Here is a 25,413-nt window from a genome sequence, read left to right as displayed (position 1 = left end):
ACTCTCTCCAGTACCAATTTACTGCATTAGTCACTGTTCACACTGCTATAAAGAAATACCTGAGGCCGGGTGCAGTGGTTCACACCTGTAATTCCAGCACTTTGGGAGGCCGAGGCAGGCAGATCACTTGAGGTAGGAGTTTGAGACCAGCCTGACCAACATTGCAAAACCCCGTCTCTACTAAAAATACAAAAAATTAGCTGGGCATAGTGGCGCGCACCTGTAATCCCAGCTACTTGGGAGGTCGAGGTATAGTAATTGCTTGAAGCCAGGAGGCAGAGGTTGCAGTGAACTGAGATCGTACCACTGCCCTCCAGCCTGGGGAAGAAAGTGAGACTCCGTCTCAAAAAACAAAACAAAACAAAACAACAACAAACCCTGAGACTGGGTAATTTATAAACAAAGGAGGTTTAATAAGCCCACAGTTCTGCGTGGCTGGGAGGCCTCAGGAAACTTACGATCATGGTGGAAGGGGAAGCAGGCTGCTTCACAAGGCGGAGAGTATGAGCATGTGAAGGAGGAACTGTCAGATCCTTATACAACATCAGATCTAGTGAGAACTACTCACTATCACGACAACAGCATGGGGGAGACTGTCCCCATGACCCAATGACTTCCCTCCCCTGACATGTGAGGATTACAATTTGATATGAGATTTGGGCGGGGACACAGAGCTAAACCATATCACATGCCTTGAGGAAAGGTTAAACCACTGGAAAGTGTTTATAGCTGGGAGATTTGGGGTTCTTGCTTGAATGACCAGGTGAAAGTTGATTATGTTAGTGTTCTTGCCTTCTATATTACTGACTCAGGCCCACCTTGAAGGGTCACTGGTCACTTAAGTTATAAAATTATTTCACATCCTTTTATATGTTTCATGTCAATATTGGGTTAATATTTCTATCCCAAATTTTCAGATGAGAAGGTTAACTGATTAGGTTGTGTGGCCAGTAAACACTAAAAAGCCAAGACTAAACACTTTGTAATGTACCATGATGGCTACATATTTACTTTTTTTGCCAACTTTTTTTTTTTTTTGGGGGGATGGAGTCTCGCTCTGTCGCCTAGGGTGGAGTGCAGTGGCGCCATCTCGGCCCACTACAACCTCTGCCTCCTGGGTTCAAGTGATTGTCCTGCCTCAGCCTCCCGAGTAGCTGGGACTATAGGCACCTGCCACCATGCCCGGCTAATTTTTGTATTTTTAGTAGAGATGGGGTTTCACCATATTGGCCAGGCTGGTCTTGAACTCCTGACCTCAGGTGATCCACCTGCCTCGGCCTCCCAAAGTGCTGGGATTACAGGCGTGAGCCACCACGCCCGGCCCTGTTCCCAACTTTTTACTGTGGTAAAATACATATAAAATTTATCATTTTGTGTATACATATAATTTGTAAGTGTCCAGCTGAGTGGTATTAAATATATTCATGCTGTACATCCATCACCACCATCCATCTCCAGATCTCTTTCATCTTGTAAAATGGAAAGTCTATACCCGTTAACCACTAAGCCCCCACGCCCTCTGCCCCGCCCTGAGAGCACCACTCTTCTTGTCTCCATGAACCTGACTGCGCCAGGCACCTCATATGAGTGGAACCGTACAGCATTTGCCTGTTTGTCACTGGCTTATTCCACTTAGCGTATGTGCTCAAGGTTCATCCATGTTATAGCATGTGTCGGAATTTCTTTTTAAGGGTGAATAGTATTCCACTGTTACATACTTTTAACAAACATGCCTTGAGAACTTACTGTGTGCCAGGCACTGAGCTGAGTGACAGCATGTTGAAATGAGTCATATATGGTCACAGTCGTGCAGGGACTCCAAGTCCTTAGCAATTGCACTGCAATTTGTAAGTCAGCTGCAGAAGTTTAAACACAGGGATGTGGAAACATCTGGATGGAGCAGCAGACTCCACTGGAGTTAGCAGAAGGACAACCTGAGAAGCTAATCTTGGAAGGTGAACAGCTGTTTGTGACTGACGAATGGGCGATGCGGGGGGAGGGGGGAAGGTCGTTCCAGCAAAGGGAACAGCACATGCAAAGGTGTGGCACGAAGGGCCTGACTGCCCAGGTAGGGGGGAGCAGTGCAGCAGATTGGAGGGGCAAGGAGGCCAGCTGTACAGACGGCCGGGGCACCAGCCCAAGTCTGTCAATGCAGCATGACTCCATCCACTTGGAGGGGGCATGTGAGCAGCTGTTTATACCCATTTCCTCTCTCGGTCCCTTTTCAAACCCTAACCCCAGTTATTCTGTTTCCTCAGCTGAACTAGATGCAGAGCACGCCCAGAAGGTCCTGGAAATGGAGCACACCCAGCAAATGAAGCTGAAGGAGCGGCAGAAGTTTTTTGAGGAAGCCTTCCAGCAGGACATGGAGCAGTACCTGTCCACTGGCTACCTGCAGATCGCGGAGCGGCGAGGCGAGTTGGGGCCGGGGCTGCTGGAGCAGGGGTCACTGGCTGTGCGGGGTGGCGACGGGCTCCTCTCGAGCCCGGAGCAGGACATGGGGCAGAGTCCTCAGAAGTCCCGTTCTGTTATTAGACTCCAGCAACCAAAATGTGTGCATCGGGCCACCTATCTCTTGCCCTGATTTTGCCTCTTCTATCAGTCTAGGCTTTAGTTGAAGATTTTTTTTTTAATACCTCTAAAGATTACAGATACAGCCAGGCGTGGTGGCTCACGCCTGTAATCCCAGCACTTTGGCAGGCCAAGGCAGGCAGATCACCCGAGGTCAGAAGTTTGAGACCAGCCTGGCCATCATGGTAAAATCCCATCTCTACTAAAATACCAAAAGTGGCCAGGCGTGGTGGCGCATGTCTGTAATCCCAGCTACTCAGGAGGCTGAAGCACGGGAATCGCTGGAACCCGGGAGGCAGAGGTTTCCATGAGCCGAGATCGCGCCATCGCTCTCCAGCCTGGGTGGCAGAGTGAGACTGTCTCAAAAAAACAAAGATTACAAACACAAATTAGGCTTCTAGAAATTACCAATATGGACAAAAGGAAAATTGCCCTTAATTCTCCAGGACAGAATAATCCCTGTTACTGCTTTTCATGCGTTCTTTCTAGTCTCTGTCGAGTCTGCTTATTTAATTGCGATCTGACTGGACCGTACACATATATGGCTTTGTCTCTAACTTTTCTTCATGTTATATAGGACTCTTTCCCCCTGTTGTTAAAAATACTTTGAGAGGTTGTGTGTCAAAGGCTGCATCTTTTTGTCATGATGTATCCTAATACATTCCACCAGTTTTCCTAGCTGAACATTTAAAATCTTTCCCTTGGTAAATAGTGCTGTAAGGAACAAGCCGATCAGACGTCCAGACACCGAACTCCTTCCCAGCTTTTCCTTTGGAAGAACCCAGTGACTCGGAGGTGCAGCAGGGGTGAGCAGGGCAGTGGCGCCGGGCAGCTCACATTTTCCCACCAGCCTGCGCCGCACAGGCAGGACCAGACCCCAGGCAGCGGGGAGACCCGTCCAAACCTTCCCCTGTTTTCCTGCCCTCCCATTCTCCTGAATTTCTCATCACCTCCTGGACACCTCCCTCACCTCTCAAATCTCAGCCTTCATCCTCTCCCCAGGCTTGCCTGGCCCTGGCCTTTGTTCTCTCTATCCTGCCCCCAACCACATCCTCCAGGAGTGTTTCTTCCTTGTCATCCAGTTCTATGTCCCCTCCAAGGAGAAGTTAAAGAAATCCAAGAATGAGGCCAGGCACGGTGGCGCATGCCTGTAATCTCAGCACTTTGGGAGACCAAGGTGGGTGGATCATAAGGTCAAGAGATGGAGACCAGCCTGGCCAACATGATGAAACCTCGTCTCTACTAAAAATGCAAAAATTAGCCAGGCGTGGTGACACGCGCTTGTAGTCCCAGCTACTCAAGAGGCTAAGGCAGGAGAATCGCTTGAACCCGGGAGGCAGAGGTTGCAGTGAGCTGAGATCGCGCCACTGCACTCCAGCCTGGCGACAGCGAGACTCCATCTCAAAAAATAAATAAATAAATGAAAAGAAATCCAAGAATGAGGAAAGAAAATAATGTTGAGGAAAACAGATGAACAGCAGTAGCTGAAGACCTCATAGTGTGCTGGTGAACGCAGTCAGTTGTGAGGAAGATGCTTGTTTACCTTCCAACGCACAGGGGAGGTTTGAAACTTAACAAGTTCTCTAGAGTCAGCCTTCGCCGTTCTTGTAACCCGTGACCCTGCCTTTGTCCTCCGTGCGTTCCTCCGAGTGGATGTACAGGATTCTGTTACTTCCGTGTTGGCTGTGAGTTGTAGAGAGTGGCTTTCCATGGCTCCTTTGGGAGGAAGCAGAAGGTTTGCTCCAGGGATTTTTATCCCGTTATGGGTAGAAGCAGAGAAGGACACTGTTTTAGCCCCGCTGCCATAACGAAACCATGTGGACTGGGTGGCTTGAACAGTCGACATTTCTTTTCCCTCAGTTCTGGAGGCCTCAGATCCAAGATCAGGGTGCCGGTGTGATCGGTGTCTGATGAGGGCTGTCTTCCTGGCTCGTAGGCGGCCCCCTTCTCCCTATGTGTGCACGTGGCCACCAGCAGGGTGGAGCCCTCTGCTGTCTCTTGGTATTAGGGCTAATCTCGACCACAGGAGCCATGTCCACCTGACCTCATCTAACCTAATCACCTCCCAACGGTCCCAACTCCAGGTATCCTCATCTTGGGGGTTAGGGCTTCAACATACAAATTTTAGGAGGACGCATTCAATCCATACAGATACACCCTGGCCGACCCGCAAATCTGAACATAATGACACATCGCAGCAATGTCTCATGTCATAGAAGAGATGCACTGATGGACAGCCACAGAAACTCTGATTGGTGAACAACTTAACTCTATCTTCCTTCACTTTAGCACTTGCTGGTGAGCCCAGAGGAAGCACAGAGAAATGAAAGTGCCTCTCAGGAAGCTCCCATTATAGGGAGAGCCACGGACACACGGCTGATGATGATGTAGTAGGTGCGCGGCCGGCTTGGAAGGAGCAGCTTCTGTTGATGACCAGCTCCTGGTGACAGGGACAGGCACGCACTGCACCTCCTCCACAGCTAGCAAGGCACCGGGCTGGCAGAGGGAAGCGTCTAGCAGCTACCTGCCGCAAATACCTGCAAGGAAATACGAAGTGGTTAAATCTTCGTGGTTTTGAGTATCTCAAAGATTAAGTTTCAAGAAAATGTTGGGCTCATGTTTTTAAGGTAAAAATCAGGCACATCTTGTCAATATATGGTTTTGAAAGCTTTGAAGAAGAAAATTGGAGGCTCTGGGCTTTTTAGCTTTCTCTTCAGCTAGAGCTGAGGGACAGCCACACACGGGAATCGGACATCCCATTGCACGGCTGTGCAGAGCCGGCTCAGACTTCCCAGCCTGACGAGCCACAGCGCCTTTCTTAGGGAGGAAGCTTCATCTCCACGGATTAGTATTAATTTAGGAGAATCAATCAAAAATTTAAAAACTCTGCAGCAAACATGGTGTTTTGGACTCATTCCACTAAATCAGAAATAGCAGTTGGAATTTCCCTTTCAGAAGCATCGTTTCTTAATTAAGACAAAGCCATGGCAAGTTTTATCCAGAGAATCATCAGAGGAAGGGGTGAAGGCACTTCTGTGCCACTTGGATGGTGCTGAGGCCGGATGGCCCCCCAAGCACAGAGGCTGTCAGGCTGGAGGACTGAAGGCGGTGCCGGGAGGGCTGAGCAGCAGAGGGGGTCTGGGTGCCACCACAGGCCCCGCAGAGCTCTCCGTGCCATTAGGACATCATTAGGTGTTTTGTAAGACCCTAGCCCAGGTTTGATCTTCTGCCTGACATGACTGCCATTTTCTTAGAAAAGCATTTTTATTGCTTTCATTTTATTGCTGAATGTCAGGGTATCCTGCGGTTACTTATTAATAAATCACCTCGGAGATGTCCTGGTCTGTGCCTGAGTTTTCTGGCTCTGTATTCCCATAGATTTCAGGCTCTTGTGTCTCTGAACCAGTAGTTCAGCAAAATGGCATCCTATGCAGCCAGGGGTGCGCCTGCTTCCAGAAGGATTGACTCAGCTCTGGGATGCTCCAGAGTGGACCCAGTGCCCTGGGAAGAGAACGAGGTTTGGGGCTAGTGATAAAATTACAATAAAGTTAGAAAAGATAGAATTGACAGGCAAAAGTGCACCTAAGTGCTGTGATTTTGAGAATCATCCATACTGATACATTCACCTCTAATGTGATTTCTATTCTTAAATAGTTATTTCCATTGAATAAATGTAATTTGTTCATTGTTGTATTGATGGGTATTTGTTTCCAGTTTTCTTCTTTCATAAAAACAATGCCAGCACGGACTTTTTTTTCTTAGGACGGAGTCTCGCTCTGTCACCCAGGCTGGAGTGCAGTGGCATAATCATAACTCATTGCAGTCTGGCACTCCTGGGCTCAAGTGGTCCTACCACCTCAGACTCCCTAGTGAGTAGCTGGGACTACAGGTGTGCGCCACCATGCCTGGCTAATTTTTTAATTTTTTAGAGAGATAGGGTCTCACTATGTGGCCCAGGCTGGTCTTGACCCTCCTGGGCCCAAGTGATCCTCCCACCTGGGCCTCCCAAAGTGCTGGGATTACAGGCGTGAGCCACCACACCTGGCCTTGGACATTCTTATAATTTGTGTGTCTGTACACATCCGTAAGTTGCTTTAAGACCAGCTGTTCTCAGACTTGAGCAGCCTCACAGACCCCTGGAGGGTCTGTGGTTCCAACATGGATTTCCTGGGCCCACTGCAGGGTTTGTGACTGTGCAGGTGTGGGTGGGGCCTGAGGATTTGCATTATAACCAAGTTCCCAGGTGATGCTGAGGGGGACCACACTTTGGGAATCACTTCTTTAGGGTATATAACTAGGAGAGGAATTACTGGTCATAATGACACGGCTATCTTTTATTTTACTAGATTCTGTCCAATTCCTTGCCAGACATTTGCACGAGTTTATAGTCTCCCCAGCCACGTATGCACGTTCTGATTACATCTTTACTGGCACTTGGTAGCGTCAGATTTTTTAATTTTTGCTAATCTGTTGGAATGAAACGACACCATTCGGGAGTCTTCAAGCCTCTCTTTGGCTGCGTTCTTCTGCTGCCGGTCCCTGAGCCAAAACTACACTGTTGTATACTTAGTCATCTCAAGTGTTGGTTCTCAGCTGGAGACACTTTTGCCCCCGAGGGGACATTTGGCAATGTCTGGAGACCCATTTTGCTTGTTATGCCTGGGGTAAGGGTGTGCTACTGGCATCTAGTGGGCAGAGGCCAGGGACGCAGTTAAGCATCCCACACTACCCAGGACAACCCCACCACCGAGAACGATCTGGTGCAAAGTGTCAGGAGTGCTGGGACTGAGCAAACGTTTTCTAGTGAAGCCTGAGCCTGCTGGAGCCATTACCACTCTGCCCTGCGTGTCGCACGCATTTCCCGCCCTGCCCTGCGTGTCCGCACGCATTTCCTGACCTGCCCTGCGCATCTGCACGCATTTCCCGACCTGCCCTGCGTGTCTGCACACATTTATTTTCTTCATAGTTGCCATGACTCTTCTTGGGGTCTTGTCCTTTGGTGTAAATGTCACAGTTTCAAGTTTGTTGAAGAACCTTGTCTACAATTTGAGCAGAATTGCAGTAAGTTTCTGGATGGAGACACAATGGGCCTCTTAGTGGTATTGGATCTTTCTGCAAGCGCACGTGTCTCATGCATTCCTGAATGGCGGGTAGAACTTGCCTCCGATGCTGAGACCAGTGACTTTACCTATTCTTTTTTTCTGATGGTTATAGAGATTTCCTATTTCTCGTTAATTTTGGCAAGTTTTCCATGGACTTGTCTTTAGTTGTCCGCTGTGTCAGCATAACGTTGCCCATGGTGCGCGTCTCCCCCTCAACTGTGTTCCTGGGTAGGTTTGCTTTTGCATTCTTAAAATTGTTCTTGTGCCTTTTATTCCTTTCATCTCTACTTACGACGAGTCTTACCCCAGAACCTAACCAGCTTCTTTGTTCTTTCTGCTGTTTCATTAACTTCTCTTCAGTTTTGCTTTCTTTGGGCATTTGTTTTTTTCTAACCCAAGTTGATGAATGGCTTGATTTTCAGCGTTCCTCTCTGGTAAGGCATTCAAAGCTATGGATTTCTTGCAGGGGGACCGTTTTAGTTGAATCCTACAAATTTTGGCACTAATAATTCCTGGGTAAATTTTATCATTAGCATTTCATATTTGATTTGTGAACTATTTATAAATGTTTTTTAAAATAATTAGATATGTGAAAGTTTTCCTAGCAGTTACCAATTTTTTTTTTTTTTTCTTTTTTTTTGAGACGGAGTCTTGCTCTGTCGCCCAGGCTGGAGTGCAGTGGCCGGATCTCAGTTCACTGCAAGCTCCACCTCCTGGGTTCACGCCATTCTCCTACCTCAGCCTCCCGAGTAGCTGGGACTACAGGTGCCCGCCACCTCGCCCGGCTAGTTTTTTGTATTTTTTTAGTAGAGACGGGGTTTCACTGTGTTAGCCAGGATGGTCTCGATCTCCTGACCTCGTGATCCGCCCATCTCGGCCTCCCAAAGCGCTGGGATTACAGGCGTGAGCCACCGTGCCCGGCCGCAGTTACCAATTTCTAACTAAATTTCATTGTGATTGGAGAATAGGATTTCGATTTCTCTTACTAACTTTGGGACTGCTGATGTCAGCCATCGAATAGGTATAGTGACACGCGCACAAGATCATGGATATCATGTTTTCATTGTCATTATGCCATTTTTTAACTTTAAAAACGTAACCCAAAATAGAAATTTTAGATTATCTTCCTGGTGAATTGAACCATTTAAAAGTCACTAAATACTACTCTTTATCCCAGTATTACTTTTGTTTCCCATTAAAATCTATTTTGATATTAATATAGCTGTATCAGCTTTCTTCTTTGTTTGCTCATTATATCTTTTCATTTTTTAAGAAACATTTTCATGTTTCTGTGTCTCCATATTTGTCTCCTGTGAACAGAAGGTAGCTGGATTTTACTTCAGTTCAGTCGTATAATCTTTGAACTGGCAAGTTTGGATCACTGACATTTCCTGTGATCACTGACACACTCATTACCATCTTATTTGGTGCTACAGAATTTTCCTGAAAGCTTTTCCTATGCTTCTTAGTCCAATTTTTTCTCTCCTGTTTTAAGTTATACTCTTGCCCTTTTCAAGAAGATGGCACAGACAAATTTTCAAAACTGAAGTCAGAAGCCAAAATCTAAAAGACAGAAAGGCCTTGGCGAAAGGCTTCCATAGGTCAGAAAGGAAACCCTCAGAAGTGTGCCCCCAAAAAGAACAAGCCTGACCAGGGTGCCATCAAATTCCCCTGACCACTCAGCCCTGAAGATCAAGCCCAGTGAACTGCTGTCCCCGTGTGGCTGAGCTCAACCCTGGCCAAGTCCAAGGCAGAGCAGGCTGGCTCAGTCGGTGGGGATGCTGCTGCCAAGCATGGGACCATCTAAACCGTAACACTTTTCCCCAACTGAAAACAGGAATTACTCTTACCTCTCATTTGAGTGCTGAACTTCAGTGATTTTCTGAGCCTGAAGATAGTGAGACTCACTTTCCTCCCAGATGAAGCCGTAATCTCATGTCCTGTGGCTCTGAGCACCCTCCTCTCCGCCCCGTGTCTTTGTTCAGGAGGGTGATTTGGCCCTGGTGACTCCTTGTTATGACTGTTCCATTCCAGGTTTTACATTAACTCACACACTCACACGTCTCTTTGCTTAACATGCTTTCTTGCACTCAGTCCTTCCTTCGCTGTGCCTCCAGCGAGAGCAGGCTCGTGATGACGTGTTTCTTCTTAGTCTCTGCTTCTCCTCTCCTGGAGCTTAAATGATACCTAATGTTACACCATTTTAGAGATGACATTTCTCTCTCCTCTTTGAACTTACTCCACAGTCTTCTGGCTTTTATTATTGTTGTTCAGAAGTTGCCTGTCATCCTAATTATTTCCTTCTCTTTCTTAACCTGCCCTCTCTCTCTGGCTGCTTTTTAGAGAGCCTTTGTCTTTGATGTTCTTCAACTTCAAAGCAATTGATGTAGGTGAGGATTGCTTTGATCTCGCTTGGAATGTTTTGCTTTTTAAATCTGTGTCCTGAGGTCTTTCATCGATTTGGGAAAATCATCAGCTTCTTTGAATAGAGTTCTCTTCCCTTCTTGGCTCTGGGGAAACGTGACCAGATGCTACGCTTCTGTGTCTCACATACCTCTTATGCTCGCTCGCATTTCCCTTTGTTCCTCTATGCTGCATTGCAGATTTACTCATCCTGCCATCTAGTTTGTTTATTTTCTGTGGGGCTGTGACTGTGCCCCAAGTTTGAGATTTCAGTCTCTTCTACCTAGTCATTATTTGGCTCTCTTTCAAATGTCTGTCCTTATTTTTGACACCTTGTTTTTGACTCTACCTTTCCTATGACTGCAGTGTGTGAACAGCCATCTCAAGTTCTTTAGCAAGGATCCTGTTTGTTTCTGCTGCCCCTCACTCGGAGTGGCTCATTTCATGTGTGTCACAAATGCCAGATTGGGTTGGGATTGACTTTGTATAAACCAAGGTTAAGGGAGGGTCATTCCAGAAAAAATTTGCATTTGCTTCTGCCAGGCATCCCCACGGCTCGGATAACTTATGTGGCTTGTGGTTTTCTGGGCCACAGAGGTAGTTTGCCTCTGAGGAAAGACCTGTGAGGCGTCCCGTGCTCAGGGCTGGGCTGAGGCTGGCCAGGCTGGGGTCGCCGTCTGCTGGTGGGCTGGGTTTTGTTCTCTCCTAGTCTGTGCTTCCACTGCAGGGAGCTCTGGCAGCTTACAGATGTTCAAACCCCTTCAGCCATTAGGCCTGAGAAATGTTCCAAGGGCAGTGGAAACTCCACTTGCAATTAGAGGACTGTGCCCGCCTGGAAGGTTCAGGGCAACTGTAGGCGGGAAGCAGAGCCCTGGCTGGCGGGGAGGAAGGTCGCTAACTGTTGCTGCAGGAATGTTGGCCTCTGAGACAGGCGGAGGGTCCTACTCCAAACAGCCGGAAATCGCTTGATGCGGAGATTGGTCTTCAGCGTCCCATAGGGCTGGGGATGAGCAGATTAAGGAAAGTGTAAAAGGTATAATAGTTGCCAAGGGTGATTTAGGATGCATTTAAAGTGCCAGACTGGCATATGTCATCTACTAATATGTTGCTTCAAATTCCGTTTTGAAGGAAGCTTAGAAAATGCAATGTAGTTAGCCTATTGCCGATGGAAGATCACCTGTTAAAGTAATATTGAAGACGTGTCCTTCCTCGTGTCGCTGATCTCTCCGCAGAGCCCATAGGCAGCATGTCGTCCATGGAAGTGAACGTGGACATGCTGGAGCAGATGGACCTGATGGACATATCTGACCAGGAGGCCCTGGACGTCTTCCTGAACTCGGGAGAAGAGAACACTGTGCTGTCCCCCGCCTTAGGTAGGGATGACAAACTTGCATCAGCTGAACCGGGGCTATACCGATGCCACTCCCCTCCAAAGGGAGAAGTGAGAAACCTGCCAGTCACTTACACACAAACCCCCAAGCGCACAGCCAGCTCCTGGCTCCCTACCCCACGGTTCCACACGGCTGCGTGGCAGCTGCAACAGTGGTGTGGTTCCGTCATGAATTCTTCTCAAAGATTTGACATGCTCCACTCCGGTAACTTTGGTGAGCTGAGAGCTTTCTTGTTTTCCCTCCTTTACCACCCAGAAATCCATTTGAGTCTGCTCCTTGTGATTAAAGACCGGTGTTTGCAGGGAGGTGCAGACTCTCCTGCGTGGCTCCCACGGAACTCTTCCCTCTTGATGCGGCAGGCGTTTAGGGGCATGCCTGCTATGGGGCAAAGCCATGGTGTATGTTCAGCTCTTGGCCTGTGTTGTAAAACTTAGTTGGACTTCAGTTCCTTTCATCCCTTCCCAAAATTTTGTTTCACATTCATGCAGCAAATATTGACCGAGGTGCCAGACCTGTACCTGGGCTCGCTGCATTTCAAATTTCAGACCAGTTCTTCTGGCTGGGTCAAGGCAAAGCTCAGTCCTCCTGGCAGCACCTCAGCCATCTCTAGAAGGTTCTACCATTACCACGGTTTCTGCTTCTCACTCACTTCTCCCCCACTTCTCCTGGCAATCTGTCAGAACGGTGTCATCCCAGGGAAGAGAAGGGGCTTGGGTGCATTTGCTGCCATCCTGAGAAGGCCGGAATACTAGAAACCAGAATGAACCCTCACCCAGAGTCAAGGAAAGATTTAGAAACAGTGACACCTGAATATAGAATTTTGATTCCTTGAAGAGCCTATTTAGTTCCATAAAATTGGAGACCTGCTGAAAGGTCAATAATTCCGACAGTCTCAGCAGTGGTGTCTCTGAATTACTGAAAAGGGTAAAAAGAAAGACATCTAGATTATCAAGGTTACAGGGACTGCTCCTCCAAGATATGCAGCACTTGCCCTCGGGCCTCTATTACACACTATTACATAGTCCTAGGAGCTCTTGATCTTTGTCACCGGTGGCTGACTCCTTAGGGGACAGAAGGGTCACCGCAGGGCCTGAGGCTGCCTCTGGCATCACTCAGCTCAGTGTCTTCCAGGGCAGGCCCCAGGTCCCTGGAACAAAAAGCACACACCCCTTTCATGACGGGCACATTCCACAGCTGTTGGCAGCAATTCTAATCCGCAATCTTTTTATGACAGGACTTTTTCTTCCCTACGTTATTTTGCAGGGCCTGAATCCAGTACCTGTCAGAATGAGATTACCCTCCAGGTTCCAAATCCCTCAGAATTACGAGCCAAGCCACCTTCCTCTTCCTCCACCTGCACCGACACGGCCACCCAGGACATCAGTGAGGGTGGGGAGTCCCCCGTGGTTCAGTCTGATGAGGAGGAAGTTCAGGTGGACACTGCCCTGGCCACATCACACACTGACAGAGAGGCCACTCCGGATGGTAGTGACGACAGCGACTCTTAAATTGGGACGGGACGTGGGCGTTGTCTGGCCACACTGGAATCCGGTTTTGGCTGTATGCGGAATTCCACCTGGAAACCCAGGTTGTTTTATAGAGGGTCTTGGTTTTTACATAATTGCCAATAATGTGTGAGAAACTGAAAGAACAGCTAACAATAAAGCGTGAGGATGGTAAACTGAGAGCGCACGGAGCTAGTTTATACAAAAGGCTTCTAAATACACACGCCCTTAAGGTCGCTGTAACTCAGGGTTCCTTAGAGTGAAGGGACGCGCAGGTCACTGGGGGCTGCCCCAGGAGGTTGCATGTGGGCAGGTCTGGGCCAGGCAGGGGAGGCTCCACAGGGCTCGGTTCTGCATGAGGCAGGGAATGACCTGCCATTTCACAGGTGGAAAAGGCCACTCCCTGGAGAAGAGCTGACTGTAGCCAAACCACTCTGGCAAAGCTTGGGGTTTTCCTTTGATCATTACAGAATTACCAGTCCAATGGCCAACCGGTCCAACCCCTATTTTCATACGCCTGGGCCCAAAAGAACAGAAACAAGCCCAAAGCAATCCTCTCTTCTTTATGAAAAGAAACTGGTCCCCTGGAGATATGTTCCTGCCATCACTCCTCCAGCCCAACGAGCGAGCGAGCGAGCTCCCCGCTGAGATGAGGGGGCTGTCTGCAGCCATACCACCCGGAATGCACCCAGTGTCCGCTCATCCTGAAAGCTCAGGGGGCACGGCTCGATGGGAAATGAGGGGGACAGCCGCAGCCCACGAGCAGCTCTGGCCCAGCCTGCCGGGCCACGTGGAAACCATTAGGTTATGCTGAAGGGGACCCAGCGGCAGGTGGGAGCTGTGGGAGCAGGACTGCCGCGTGGGGGTGGCTCTGCTCCCTGGCTACGGGCGATTCTCTGCCCCCTGCCCGTGGATGAGAAAAGAAAGAGCTCATTCCATTCAGTCATCTTCCACAAGACAGACAAATGTCCAAAAAACTTTGTTTTTATTATTAAACCTTGTAGTACAAACCTGAAAAGTAAACAAAAAACTCGCAATAAACCACATGAAGTCTCCCTCCCAAGGGAGGGGTGCAGAGCAGCGCTAATAAATTAAATGTCAAACTGTAAGCCATAGGCAGAAGTTTACTGTCAAAAAGAGGGAAAGTACACAGCAAGGCCATAGAAACCGGACAACCACATTGGAAAACACTTGACTCTGTTTCTGTAATTGTTAAATATTCCAAAACAGTTCAGTCTTCTGCAACAACAACCAACAAAGTGGATCATAGGACGTTCCTGGCAGTCACCACTGGCAAGCTCAGTGCAATATGGGTAGCTACGGGATTGATGAATCCAATTATGAAACAAAGAACAGCTTGTGAAAACAGTTTCCCTTTTTTATTCCACACATACTGTACACACAACCGGAGAAGGGCAACAGCTACTCCATTATTATTTTTTTGTTGTTGTTCAGTGATGTAAGCAGCACTTATAAATGTTACAAGAAAAACCCTGTAAGCATCCAATCCAACCGATGAAGAAACTGAAATGTAAGGCTTTTCTTCATCTTGTCTTCTCACCCCCCTCCCCACCCCCCACCGAGAAAAAGGCTCAAGTATTTAAAACAATTTACAGGCATATGTACAAAAGGGATGGGATTTTTTTTTTTCTTTTTTCCTTTTTGTTACAACATGAAGAGAAAAAATAGAGAAGATGAACGCAAATGCATTTTCACATTCAAAAATAACTGCAGGCCTCCTAGTGGCTCTCTATGTGATCATAAACGAAACAAATTTTAAAAGAAAGATTAATGCTGACTTGTGAAGGTGTCAAACAAGAAGCGGTGAGATGGAGATGGAATGTTAGAAAGATTGCACGTCGATGACAAAGAAGCACTTACGGCTTCCATCACTTTTTTCCGGTTTTTTTTTTTTTTCTTTTTTTTTTAAATCTTAAGGATGCTATTGAAGGGTTTTTTGATAAAGTAGCCAACAGCACCAAAAAATAACAGAATGGATTTCCTAATGAAATCAGGCACAGGTCTCCCTCATGTGACCCCTCCGAGGCAGGCAGTCTTTTCCGTCTTCCTCGCTCGCTTTTCTTCTTTCCTTGAACAGATGCATAGTGATGTGCTGGTGGAGAGCCCACTCGCTCCCGTCTCCTCGTTCCGCCTATGGTTAGGAAACAACGTCCGCCTTCAGCTGCCACAACCGCCCAGAGAAACAAAACGGGGGTGCCCCGGCTTCCCAGATCACAAGCTCATCTGGCACACGGCAGAAGACGACAGCCAAAGCAAAGCCATTTCAAGTTTTGTGTGTGTGTGTGTGTGTGTGCGCGCGCGCGTCTCCTATCCCTTCTAAAAAATCTGCTCACGTGACTGATGGTTTTTAAATTTGTTCTCCAAACTTCACCCTCTTCAAAAATGGGTTAAAAAGCCTTTTTTTCCCCAACAGTTACAAAAAAAAAAAAAAAAAAAAAAAAATCAAAACAACAACAAAAAAAGGCTTTTGTCAGCCATGGGGCAATACAAATTAATACAGCCCCTGCAGGGTTTTTAAAACAGTGACTATACGGCAGTTTCCAAAATCTGACTGCAGTATCTAGGTTTTCTAAGTACAAAAAAAAGTTCAACAGTTTAATGCTAAAACAAAATTAGTTCTCTAAAACCAGAAGAAAATCTTCTTTAGAGCTAGTGCAAAGACAGCTTCAATCCTACAGCAAGTACTCCAAACTAGAATATAATAATTACAAAAAAATATATATAAATCGACCACGGGCGTTGGCATCTTCATGATGAGCTCGAAGCACTTTTGGATGAACCGGAGGCTGACAGCCGGGAGGGGGGCACGTCCACTGTCGCTCTCTTGCGGGGACCTCTTTTTGGTGTGGGTTTACTGAGACAGTTCTCAATGCTGCCGTTTTTACCAGACACTTTGCCGCAGATCTGATTGACCAGACTGATAATCTGTTCCTGTTTGGGGGTGAAAGGAAGGCACAATTAGCATACCATATTAACAATTAACATACCATATTAACAATTAGCATACTGTATTAACAATTAGCATACCGTATTAACAAGAGCTCTGACCCTGACAGCCACGCAGGGGCAGGTTTAGGGCAGAGGGCAGCGGTGTAGCCGTCCCCTTCACACCAACCAACAGCGTTTACAATGTCCCCAAGAGGCTCAGACGCAGTGAGTCTCCCTTTCCCAGCTCCTCCTGACGCCACACAGCAGGCACGGCCCTTTCATCCTCATCAATACCCTGGTCCACCATGGTTTGCCTGCTCATAAGGGCAGGGCTGGCAGGGGGAGCCCAGAGCACTGCCTCCACCACGGAGCACGCAGCAGAGAGACCTGGGGGCTTTGTTACGTCCTGGATGGTGACACAAATACCCAAGCTACTTGACTCACTTTAGCTACCAGCCACTGAACCTGGTCATGCAAATAAATGCAAACACTTGTCACCTATAGATATCCTTGTAATTCACCCAAGAGAATCATTTATCTGTCGGCACCAAAACTGCGTGTGTAACTTTCACACAGTACATCCTATAATCATCTCATTTTTAAAAAGAACATGGGGAGGAGTAGCAAACGTGCATCTCACAAGCATCTCTCTGGGCCAGGGGTGGCTGGGAACCACGCTGAGTCCGGCAGGCGAGGAAGCCAGCCATGGAATGAAACATCTGAGGGCCTGATCTCTAGCCCTCTGGAAAGACCCCAAGATAAGGGTAAGGAGTGACAGCTGGCTCCCATCACAAGTTAAAGGCGCCCTTGGAAGGGGGGTGCGCACGGATCTGTAATAACACCATAGTCATGGCGGCCTGAGGCACTGATGATGAACACTGATAAGGAGTAAGTGGCTGTGCTGCCATAACACCCATTTAGGGGACTACAGCTACCTTACCGTAAGGACGAGCGAGGAGGAGCCAGCCGCGTGCGGTTACAGGAGGGCACTGTTCCCTCCCCGCATGCAGCTCAACAGGCGGACAGCACCTGCCCCAGACCGGTGCCCTCACGCCAGGCTTGGTAGCAGGCAGCCCAGCACCCTGCTCACTGGACCCTGCTCAGCCAGCTTGCAAGGGCCGGAGGCACACATGGCTCCAAACTCCCCAGAGAGCTTCACCATCCATGAGAACCCAAGCCATGAATTCAGGGATTTGCAATCTAGGTGTGTCCCCTACCCCCCAAAAGGTAGGTGTTTAAAGCAGACTGTCCCAGGTCAGCAGGCACAGCCATGGGTGATTTGTGTGCTGGGCACACTGGGAGGTTGAGAACAAGATTTTGCAATGGTCTCTGTTTACAAGCTAGAAATTTCCTATTTAAAAGAATGGGTCAGATGTGGTGGCTCACGCCTGTAATCCCAGCACTTTGGGAGGCCGAAGCGAGCAGATCACCTGAGGTCAGGAGTTTGAGACCAGCCTGACCAACATGGTAAAACCCTGTCTCTACTAAAAAGAAAAATTAGCCGGGTGCATGGTGGCACATGCCTGTAATCCTAGCTGAGGCAGGAGAATCGCTTGAACCCAGGAGGCAGAGGTTGCAGTGAGCCGAGATCATGCCACTGCACTCCAGTCTGGGCAACAGAGTGAGACTCCGTCTCTAAAACAAAACACAATGCACAGCTCAACAGGGGACAGAGGCACAGACTTGCTTACTGAACTACATCAGCCGCTGCAGAGTATGCAGTTTCTAAATACCTTTGCTCCTCCTAATTCATCAAAACCAACCATTAGGTCTTAGCCCCTGCATGCCATTCTTTTCCCAGGATCTGGTCACGTCAGACATGCAGCTACAGAAACAGGCTGCTGGTGAGAGGCGCAACGCACGATCCACAGAGCACTTTCCAGGCAGCCAGAGGAAGCCTTCCTGTGCCAGCACCTGCACTGCACAAGGTGCCAGAGCCACACTCATCTCGGCCGCGAAGGCTTCGTTGTTTGTGACTGCGCCTGGACATTTGCTGTTGAGGTGACGGAGGGACAGCAGGTGCTTACTGCCTTCACCCAGCATGCTCTTTGAAACAAAACAGATGCAAAGAGTTCTTCTTCCAGCTCTCCAATCGTTTAGCTCAAGGCTTATCGAGTGAGACCCACCACTTGGCCCCACCGCTTGGGCCCCCAGACGCACCAGGCCCCGCACAGTCAGACCCGCAGCACCCGCCCCACTCAGTGGCCTCAACTGTGCAATGACCACAGTGTGGTGACCGTCCTCGTAACCAGCCTCATCAGAGTCCGTGGGAAGCACACGCAGGGAAGGCGGGCAGAGCAGGGGAAGCACACGTGGGGCAGAGCAGGGGAGAGGCACTGCTGCCAGGAGTTCCGCCACTCAGGGCAGCCCCCAGCTGCACAGGCTGTGCACTGTTACGACCTCTCCCTCCAGAAGAGCTGGCGCCTGCAGGATGGCACTGGGACTTCCCATCCTGCCCCAGCGTCTGCAGACACTTCCAGCTCTCTCAGCCTGGAGGGGCTGGCGTCGAGTGAGTGGAGATTGGCGAGTCCACTGCCAACCGTCCCACTGTGCCTGGGACAGGTCACCACAAAAAAGGGTCTGGCTCTAAACCACAGTGGTGCAGCCCCTGGGAAAGTCAGTGAGGCTGCAAGAAGAGCCTCAGCCCTGGTGAGAGCCCATCTCTGAAATCCAAATGCACGGCACTCCGAGCCCATGCAGGAGCCCTGCTCCCCTCGGGATCCTAACGTGGGGCCTGAGTGGGTTTAGGGCTTAAGAACAGGACACCTCAGGCCTGCAGAGCCCTGGCTGCCCACCAGGCACAGAACTGCCAGGCCGGAGGGCCTACATCCAGCCAGGACCAGGGAAGGCGCCACGCTGCCGCCCCACCCTACCCCGCGGGCAGGGACTGACCTCATCGTAGCGGTACATCAACTTCAGCCCTCGGCAGGACTTCTGTTTCTCCACGTGGCGCAGAGCACACTCCAGACAGAACACGACGTTTTCGTTCTCTTGTACCACCTGCAAGCAACAGCAGGACACCCGGAGGTCAGGACACAACTCCACGGCACCCTGGGAGGGTAAAGTGGGCGCACGCCCAGCCAGGCAGCCCTCACACCCACGGCCCCAGCCAGAGCAGCCCTGGCACCCACCACCCGGGCCAAGGGCTTTGAGGACTGTAAACACTGGAGATGGACTCAAACGAAAACCGACAAACCACCTGAAACATGGTCTTCAACTAGGAAAGTGAGGAGCGGATGACCTCTGAGTGAGACCTGGGGTGGCCCTCACGTCCCCTCCAGATTTCTGCTGGAGTTTCCTGGGAGAGGTTCAGTCACCACCAGGCTGGTAAAGACAGTGAGGGGTACCTTTTCTAATCTCTTGAGTTCTGAGGGCTGCTGAGACCCTGGGTTCGAAATCACCCTAGTGCTGGCATAGATGTGGAACATGGAGGACTCCAACTCGGGCAGCCACGCAGGGAACACGCCCTGGACTTTCCAGCAGCAAAACTGGTTCTCATGGTGGTCCACGAGCGGCTCAGTCAACAGAGCAAGGGGCGTCCAACGACCCCATGCAAACTCCCCCGACACCCTCAACATCACAGATTCCTGGCCTCTGCAGTGCGGACCAGCTCACCCACCAGCCCCGGCCTCCCTGGGCGGGCTGTCCGCCAGCTGTGGACACCTTGCTGCCTAAGGCCACAGGAGACTGCTGGGACAGAGACCCTCACTGCGGGCCTGTCCACCTGGCTTCTGTGGGAGGGCTCCCATACTTCACGCTGACTCCAAGTACTATTCTAATTCTGAGTTTGAAAATAAGGAAAAATTCAGTCTCAATACTCAAGAGGCAGAAGGGTCACAGGCCTTTCTCAGAAAGCTTGAGGGGAAGGACTTGTTTTCGTCTGCAGTGTTTCTAAGCGAGAAACAGAGAACATGTTGTAGGAGTGTGGGAATGCCACCTACTGACACAAACAAGACCTTAGAGAGACACTTGGGGCCAAGGACAGGAAGAATAGGAAACACATCTAATTAAAATTTACAAATGTATTAGTAATCCAAGCAATGCAAACTGTCAACACAAGTCAGACCCCAATTTTTGCCCATGGATTTATATATATATATATATATATATTTTTTTTTTTAAGATGAAGTCTCACACTGTCACCTGGGCTGGAGCGCAATAGCGCGATCTTGGCTCACTGCAACCACTGCCTCCAGAGGAGCTGGGACTACAGGTGTGTGCCATCACACCCGGCTAATTTTTTTGTATTTTTGGTAGAGACGGGGTTTCACCATGTTGGCCAGGCTGTGACTGGCCCGCCTCGGCCTCCCAAAGTGCTGGGATTACAAGTGTAAGCCACTGTGCCTGGCCTTTTTTTTTTTAAATTAAAGAGACAGGTTGTCACTCTGTCACCCAGCCTGCAAAGGCTCACTGTAGCCTTGAACTTCTGGGCTCAAGTGATACCCCCACCACCACACCCAGTTAATTTTTTGTATTTTTTGTAGAAATTGAGTCTCACTATGTTACCCAAGCTGGTCTCGCACTCCAGGCCTTGAGTGATCTGCCCATCTTTGCCTCCCAGAGCACTGGGATTAGCCTACCATGCCCGGCCTCACAATATATTCTTTTGAAAATAACTTTCAGGCTGACAGGAAATGCCACGTGACAACTCTGCAGTTTCTTAAGGATGGCTTGAAAATGAGGCCACCTGGTGCCACCTCACATGGACAGACCAGCTTCACCCCCAGGAGTAACCACCATACAGCCCTCACACACATGGACAATGAATAGAGTGTTCCAGCAAGAGGATGGACAGCTGGGCACAGTGACCCATGCCTGTAATCCCAGGGCTCTGGGAGGCTGAAGTAGGCAGCCTATGGGTAACATAGCAGAACCCCACCTCTACCAAAAATAAAAGTTAGCCGGGCGTGGTGGTACACCTGCTATCCCAGCTACTCCGGAGGCTGAGGCTCCAGTGAGACAGGATCACACCACTGCACTCCAGCCTGGGCAACAGAGCGAGACTGTCTCAAAAAAAAAAAAAAAAGGAAAAAAGAAAAGAAAGAGCACACCAAGCTATGCAGCTTTTATCAGTGATGTTCATAAGGTACTTTGAAGATCTGGGAAAATGCTTATCATTTTAAGAACAGAATGGCTCTAGGTAATACATTTTGAGAAGTCTGGGGGAAAAACTAGATAGGAGGAAACCTATAGGATGGGAGGCAGGGTGGTCACGGACTGCATTTGTCCCCCATGAAATGCCAGCGTGAACCTCCAGGACCTCAGCTGTGACTGCAGGAGGGGGTGGAGCCTCTAAAGAGGTAAATCGGCTCGAATGAGGCCATGAGGGGGCCTGTCGGATACACCGTGAGTTGTGTCCTTAGGTAAGGAGGAGACGAGGACACACAGAGTTTTCAGCTCTTTCAAATGGTACAAAGCCCCGATCTGACTCGTCCGGGAGAGGCCGTGTCCTCCCTCTTCTACAGGGCACGCCAGGACTTGGGGTGAGGCGGCATGACCCAGTCACACTGGGAGGCCAAGGAGAGTCGACCCAGGTCTCAGTCCTGGCCCACCGTGGACAAGCAGAGGGACGCAGAGGCACTGGCCCCTCGGGGAACGTGCAGCTGGAGGGGACACCTGTGGGACACAGGCACCACGGCGTATGGAGCGGGCGCCTCCTAGCTAGGCTCTGCACTGGAGGAGTGAGGCACTGTGGAAAGGGAAGAGGCCCAGGGAGGCAGGCCAGGCCTGTCGGGCATGCTCTCTGTTCCAGGCTAAGGTGTGTAGTGGCGTGGAGCCATCTGCAGTGCCAGCCGGGCATCCCTGCCCAGAGTGTGTCAGGACAGCTGCCTGCTGAGAGGTCAAGGGAGGACTGGAAGAAGCATGGTGAGGGCCACAGCCGTCCAGTTGCCATGGAAGGGCTTTTCTGAGCCCACCTCTGGTCTAGGACAGGGCAAGCAGGGGAGGAGGCAGTGTTTGTTATTAAGCCCAAAGCTGGGGAAGGCAGGTGGTCACAAGGAGGCCGGCAGGGTACAGTCGAGAAGGCGAGAGGAATGCAGTCTGCTGTAGCCTGGAGTGGCTGTGCCAGAAAAGCAGCTCTGATCCCAGATGGGACAGGGGGAGCATCAGCTTTCACCAAGGACAGATTCCCAAGTCCTTGGGGGCTGAGGCAGATCATGTACCTGAGCAGAACCAGGAAGCCAAGAACAGAGCCAAAGGGCACAGGCCATGGGCCCAAGTCTACCAAGCACAGGTCACTGGGCGGGGGGTGGCAGACGCTGCCCAGCACTGTGGGAAACCCGCCCCTGACCGTCTCAAAAAGTATGAAGAGCAGAGTGCGTGGGGGCTGGGGTGACAAAGTAGGGGGGGGAGGGAGGCCACCTGCTCTGCAAGGAGGAAGGAGGCACCGTGGGACCGAGAGAGGGCCACGTGTGGGCAGAGTAGAGGGACAGCCTCTGTGTGGCCTGGTCACTGCGGGTGAGGCAGCCGCCTCCAGAGGTCAGAAGCTCTGCTGAGGTCCCACAGCCAGCTCCAGAGATGGGAGCACAGCAGGTCTCCTGTGCAGAGAGCACCCTCCCTCTTCTGGGGGCAACCCTGGAGCTCTCAGGGGAAGCACTGCACACGAGGGCGCCGGCCGTGCCAGGTGGGCTCACCATAGACAGGTAGCACAGGTGCTGGCAGATCTGACACCTCCTCTCCGACGTCTCCAACTGCAGCCACTTTCGAGGCTTTTTCTTCCCGTCCGCCACCGTGCTGCTGCCATCATGGCTGCCGTAGCGCGCGGAGGAGTGGAGGCCAGCCTCGAACAGTTGCCTGCGCTGCCGCAGCTCTGTATCCCTGCCAGACACGGGGGACGGCCCACGCCTTTAGTGACAGCCGGCCATGCCCACCAGCAGCAGGACATGCACTTCCCACACCGGCCTCCCTCCAGACACACCCTCCTGTCAGAAGTGAGGCCTGCTCAGGGTTCAGAGCCCAGCTCACCTCCCCGGGTGCCTTAGTCCACAGATCAGTAGCAGCCCTGGCTGATGAGGCTACTCTGTGGCCAGACTTAGTAATGCAGGCGTCACAACGCCTGCAAAACCACGGCCACCTAGTAAGGGCTTCTCCCTGTGTCCCAAGCCCAGGAGAGAGTCAAGATACTATCACCAAAAGTTCAAAATTCATGTGCTCACAACACAACCCAGAGCCTTGCTCCAGGATGGGAGAGGCACCGAGAACTACACGGTAGGGAAGAGAGAAGAGGGTTACACAGGCGCCACTCTGCTCAGCGTCCGCCCTGACCTGCTCCACACACATACACACCCACACCCCCCCCACACACACACCCCCCACACCCCCCACACACACCACACACCCCCCCACACACCCCACACACCCCCCACACACACACCCCCCACACACACCACACACACGGACACACACACACACACACCCCCCCACCCCACCCCCCCCACACACACACACCACACCCCACACACACACCACACACACCCCCCCCCCACACACCCCCCCACACCCCACACACACACCCCCCACACACACCCCCCCACACACACACCCCCCCCCACACACACACCCCCACACACACACACACGCACCCCCTACACACACACACACACACACCACACATACGGACACCACACACACACCACACACACACCACACACACCCACAACCCCCCCACACACACACCACACCACACCACACACACCCCCCCCACACACACACACACACATACGCACACCATACGCACACCACACACACACCCTCCCCACACACACCCCCCACACACACCACCTACACACACCCCACACACCCCCCACACACCCCACACACACCCCCCCACACACCCCCCCACACACACACCCCCCCCCCACACACACCCCCCCACACACACCACACATACGCACACCCCACACACCCCCCCACACCACACACACACACACCACACATACGCACACCACACACCACACATACGCACACCACACACACCCCACACACGCACACACCACACACACGCACACCACACACACACCCCCCACACACACACCACACACATACGCACACCACACACACACCCCCCCACACACACACCACATACGCACACCACACATACGCACCCCACACACCCCCCACACCCCCGCGACACACACCACACACACACCCCACACACCCCCCACACGCACACCACACACGCACACCACACACGCACACCACACACACACCCCCCACACACACACCACACATACGCACACCACACACCCCCCACAAACCACACACACACCACACACACACACCACACACACATACGCACACCACACACACCCCACACACACCCCACACATACGCACACCACACACACCCCACACACACCACACACACACACACCACACATACGCACACCACACACAGACACAGCGCACACACACACACCACACACGCACACCACAGACACACGGCACACACACACAAAGGGGTTGGCAAGAAAATGGAGGGTGGAGGACCGGGGGGCAGCTATCCACGCCTTCCCCTAACTGGTGCAGAGCCAGGCTCTGACGCAGTGGGTCAGCAAGTACGTGTCAGGGGTCGGGCGCCCCCCTTGCAGTCAATCCCACAAAGAGGAGGAACCTCTTGGTGCTGGAGGTTCGGAGTCCGAACATCAAGGGGAAATTATTTTCTTAAAAAAAACAATGTTAAAATAAAAACCAGCACACCCTGAGCCTCTGCCCATCTGGAAAAGCATCACATGGGCCGTGCAGTGCCAAGGGGCTCTGCGGCTGCAGGCAGGCAGCGCTGTCTGCTCACCCCGGGCGTCTACCCGGCTAAGCCCCCGAAGGGCAGCCAGGTCAAGCTCTCTGACGTGGGCCCTGGGGGTCTCCCAGAACCCCGAGTCCGTTACCTGAGCTCGTCCAGAAGGGCTGAGATGGTACTGAGAGTGGGCCCGTTTTCTTTCTTTGCTTCTGCTTGCGCAATCTGGTAGAGTAACTTCTCCATGGAGAATGGCTTAGCTATATGGCGACGCTTCATTTCCTGAAAGAGGAGTCACATCCCTTTAGCGTGGATTTTCATGACTAGGCACAGCTGTCAAGGTTCTTCTTGGTGGAGGGGCAGGCCGGCTGTCCGAATTTCTAAATCTTGAATTGCATTTGGATTAAAAACTCTTCAAAACTTTGCCTCCCTGTGAGAAAGGCACCACATACCAGGAGAAGTCACAGCACTTCGCCACTACCCAGAGGCAGCTGCCACCACCTCACGATGGGTGGAGGTTCTCTGTCCATTCATTCTAAGCAATTACCTTAAGTATCTTCAGTAGTTTTCCAATACTGGAGGGGTCTGTCAGTAACGGTATGATCAAAACTCTTTGTGATACAAACAAATCCCTAACTTTTCACTCCTAGAAGACCTTTCAACCACCTCCTAAGAATTTCAAAGACATATTCCAAAAGAACTATCTACAGATAGACACGCACACGCAGGGCTGCTTCCGTGTGCAATCACGCAAGGCGCTCA

The 25,413-nt window shown here is 50.8% G+C and overlaps 2 protein-coding genes across 6 annotated transcripts in view; one reads left to right on the top strand and one right to left on the bottom strand.

Annotated features, from left to right (window-relative positions):
* DTNBP1 (dystrobrevin binding protein 1) overlaps nucleotides 1-13,148 on the top strand; it is a 151,992-nt gene extending 138,844 nt beyond the window's left edge. For both annotated transcript variants that reach the window (XM_050788040.1, XM_050788041.1), the window contains 3 exons: nucleotides 2,259-2,414; nucleotides 11,309-11,449; nucleotides 12,731-13,148. In XM_050788040.1, the coding sequence (XP_050643997.1) occupies nucleotides 2,259-2,414; nucleotides 11,309-11,449; nucleotides 12,731-12,975 (542 nt within the window). In that variant the 3' untranslated portion in view covers nucleotides 12,976-13,148. The remainder of the gene's footprint in view (nucleotides 1-2,258; nucleotides 2,415-11,308; nucleotides 11,450-12,730) is intronic.
* Nucleotides 13,149-13,940: 792 nt separating this feature from the next.
* Nucleotides 13,941-25,413, bottom strand: part of JARID2 (jumonji and AT-rich interaction domain containing 2) — a 280,860-nt gene continuing 269,387 nt past the window's right edge. For all 4 annotated transcript variants that reach the window (XM_050788023.1, XM_050788025.1, XM_050788026.1 and 1 more), the window contains 4 exons: nucleotides 24,803-24,933; nucleotides 22,554-22,737; nucleotides 18,814-18,921; nucleotides 13,941-15,924 (listed from right to left, as the gene is read on the bottom strand). In XM_050788023.1, the coding sequence (XP_050643980.1) occupies nucleotides 15,742-15,924; nucleotides 18,814-18,921; nucleotides 22,554-22,737; nucleotides 24,803-24,933 (606 nt within the window). In that variant the 3' untranslated portion in view covers nucleotides 13,941-15,741. The remainder of the gene's footprint in view (nucleotides 15,925-18,813; nucleotides 18,922-22,553; nucleotides 22,738-24,802; nucleotides 24,934-25,413) is intronic.

Source organism: Macaca thibetana, chromosome 4, assembly GCF_024542745.1.
Source record: "Macaca thibetana thibetana isolate TM-01 chromosome 4, ASM2454274v1, whole genome shotgun sequence".
In the NCBI taxonomy this organism is placed as follows: domain Eukaryota; kingdom Metazoa; phylum Chordata; class Mammalia; order Primates; family Cercopithecidae; genus Macaca; species Macaca thibetana.
This window is presented reverse-complemented; position numbering and strand designations above follow the sequence as displayed.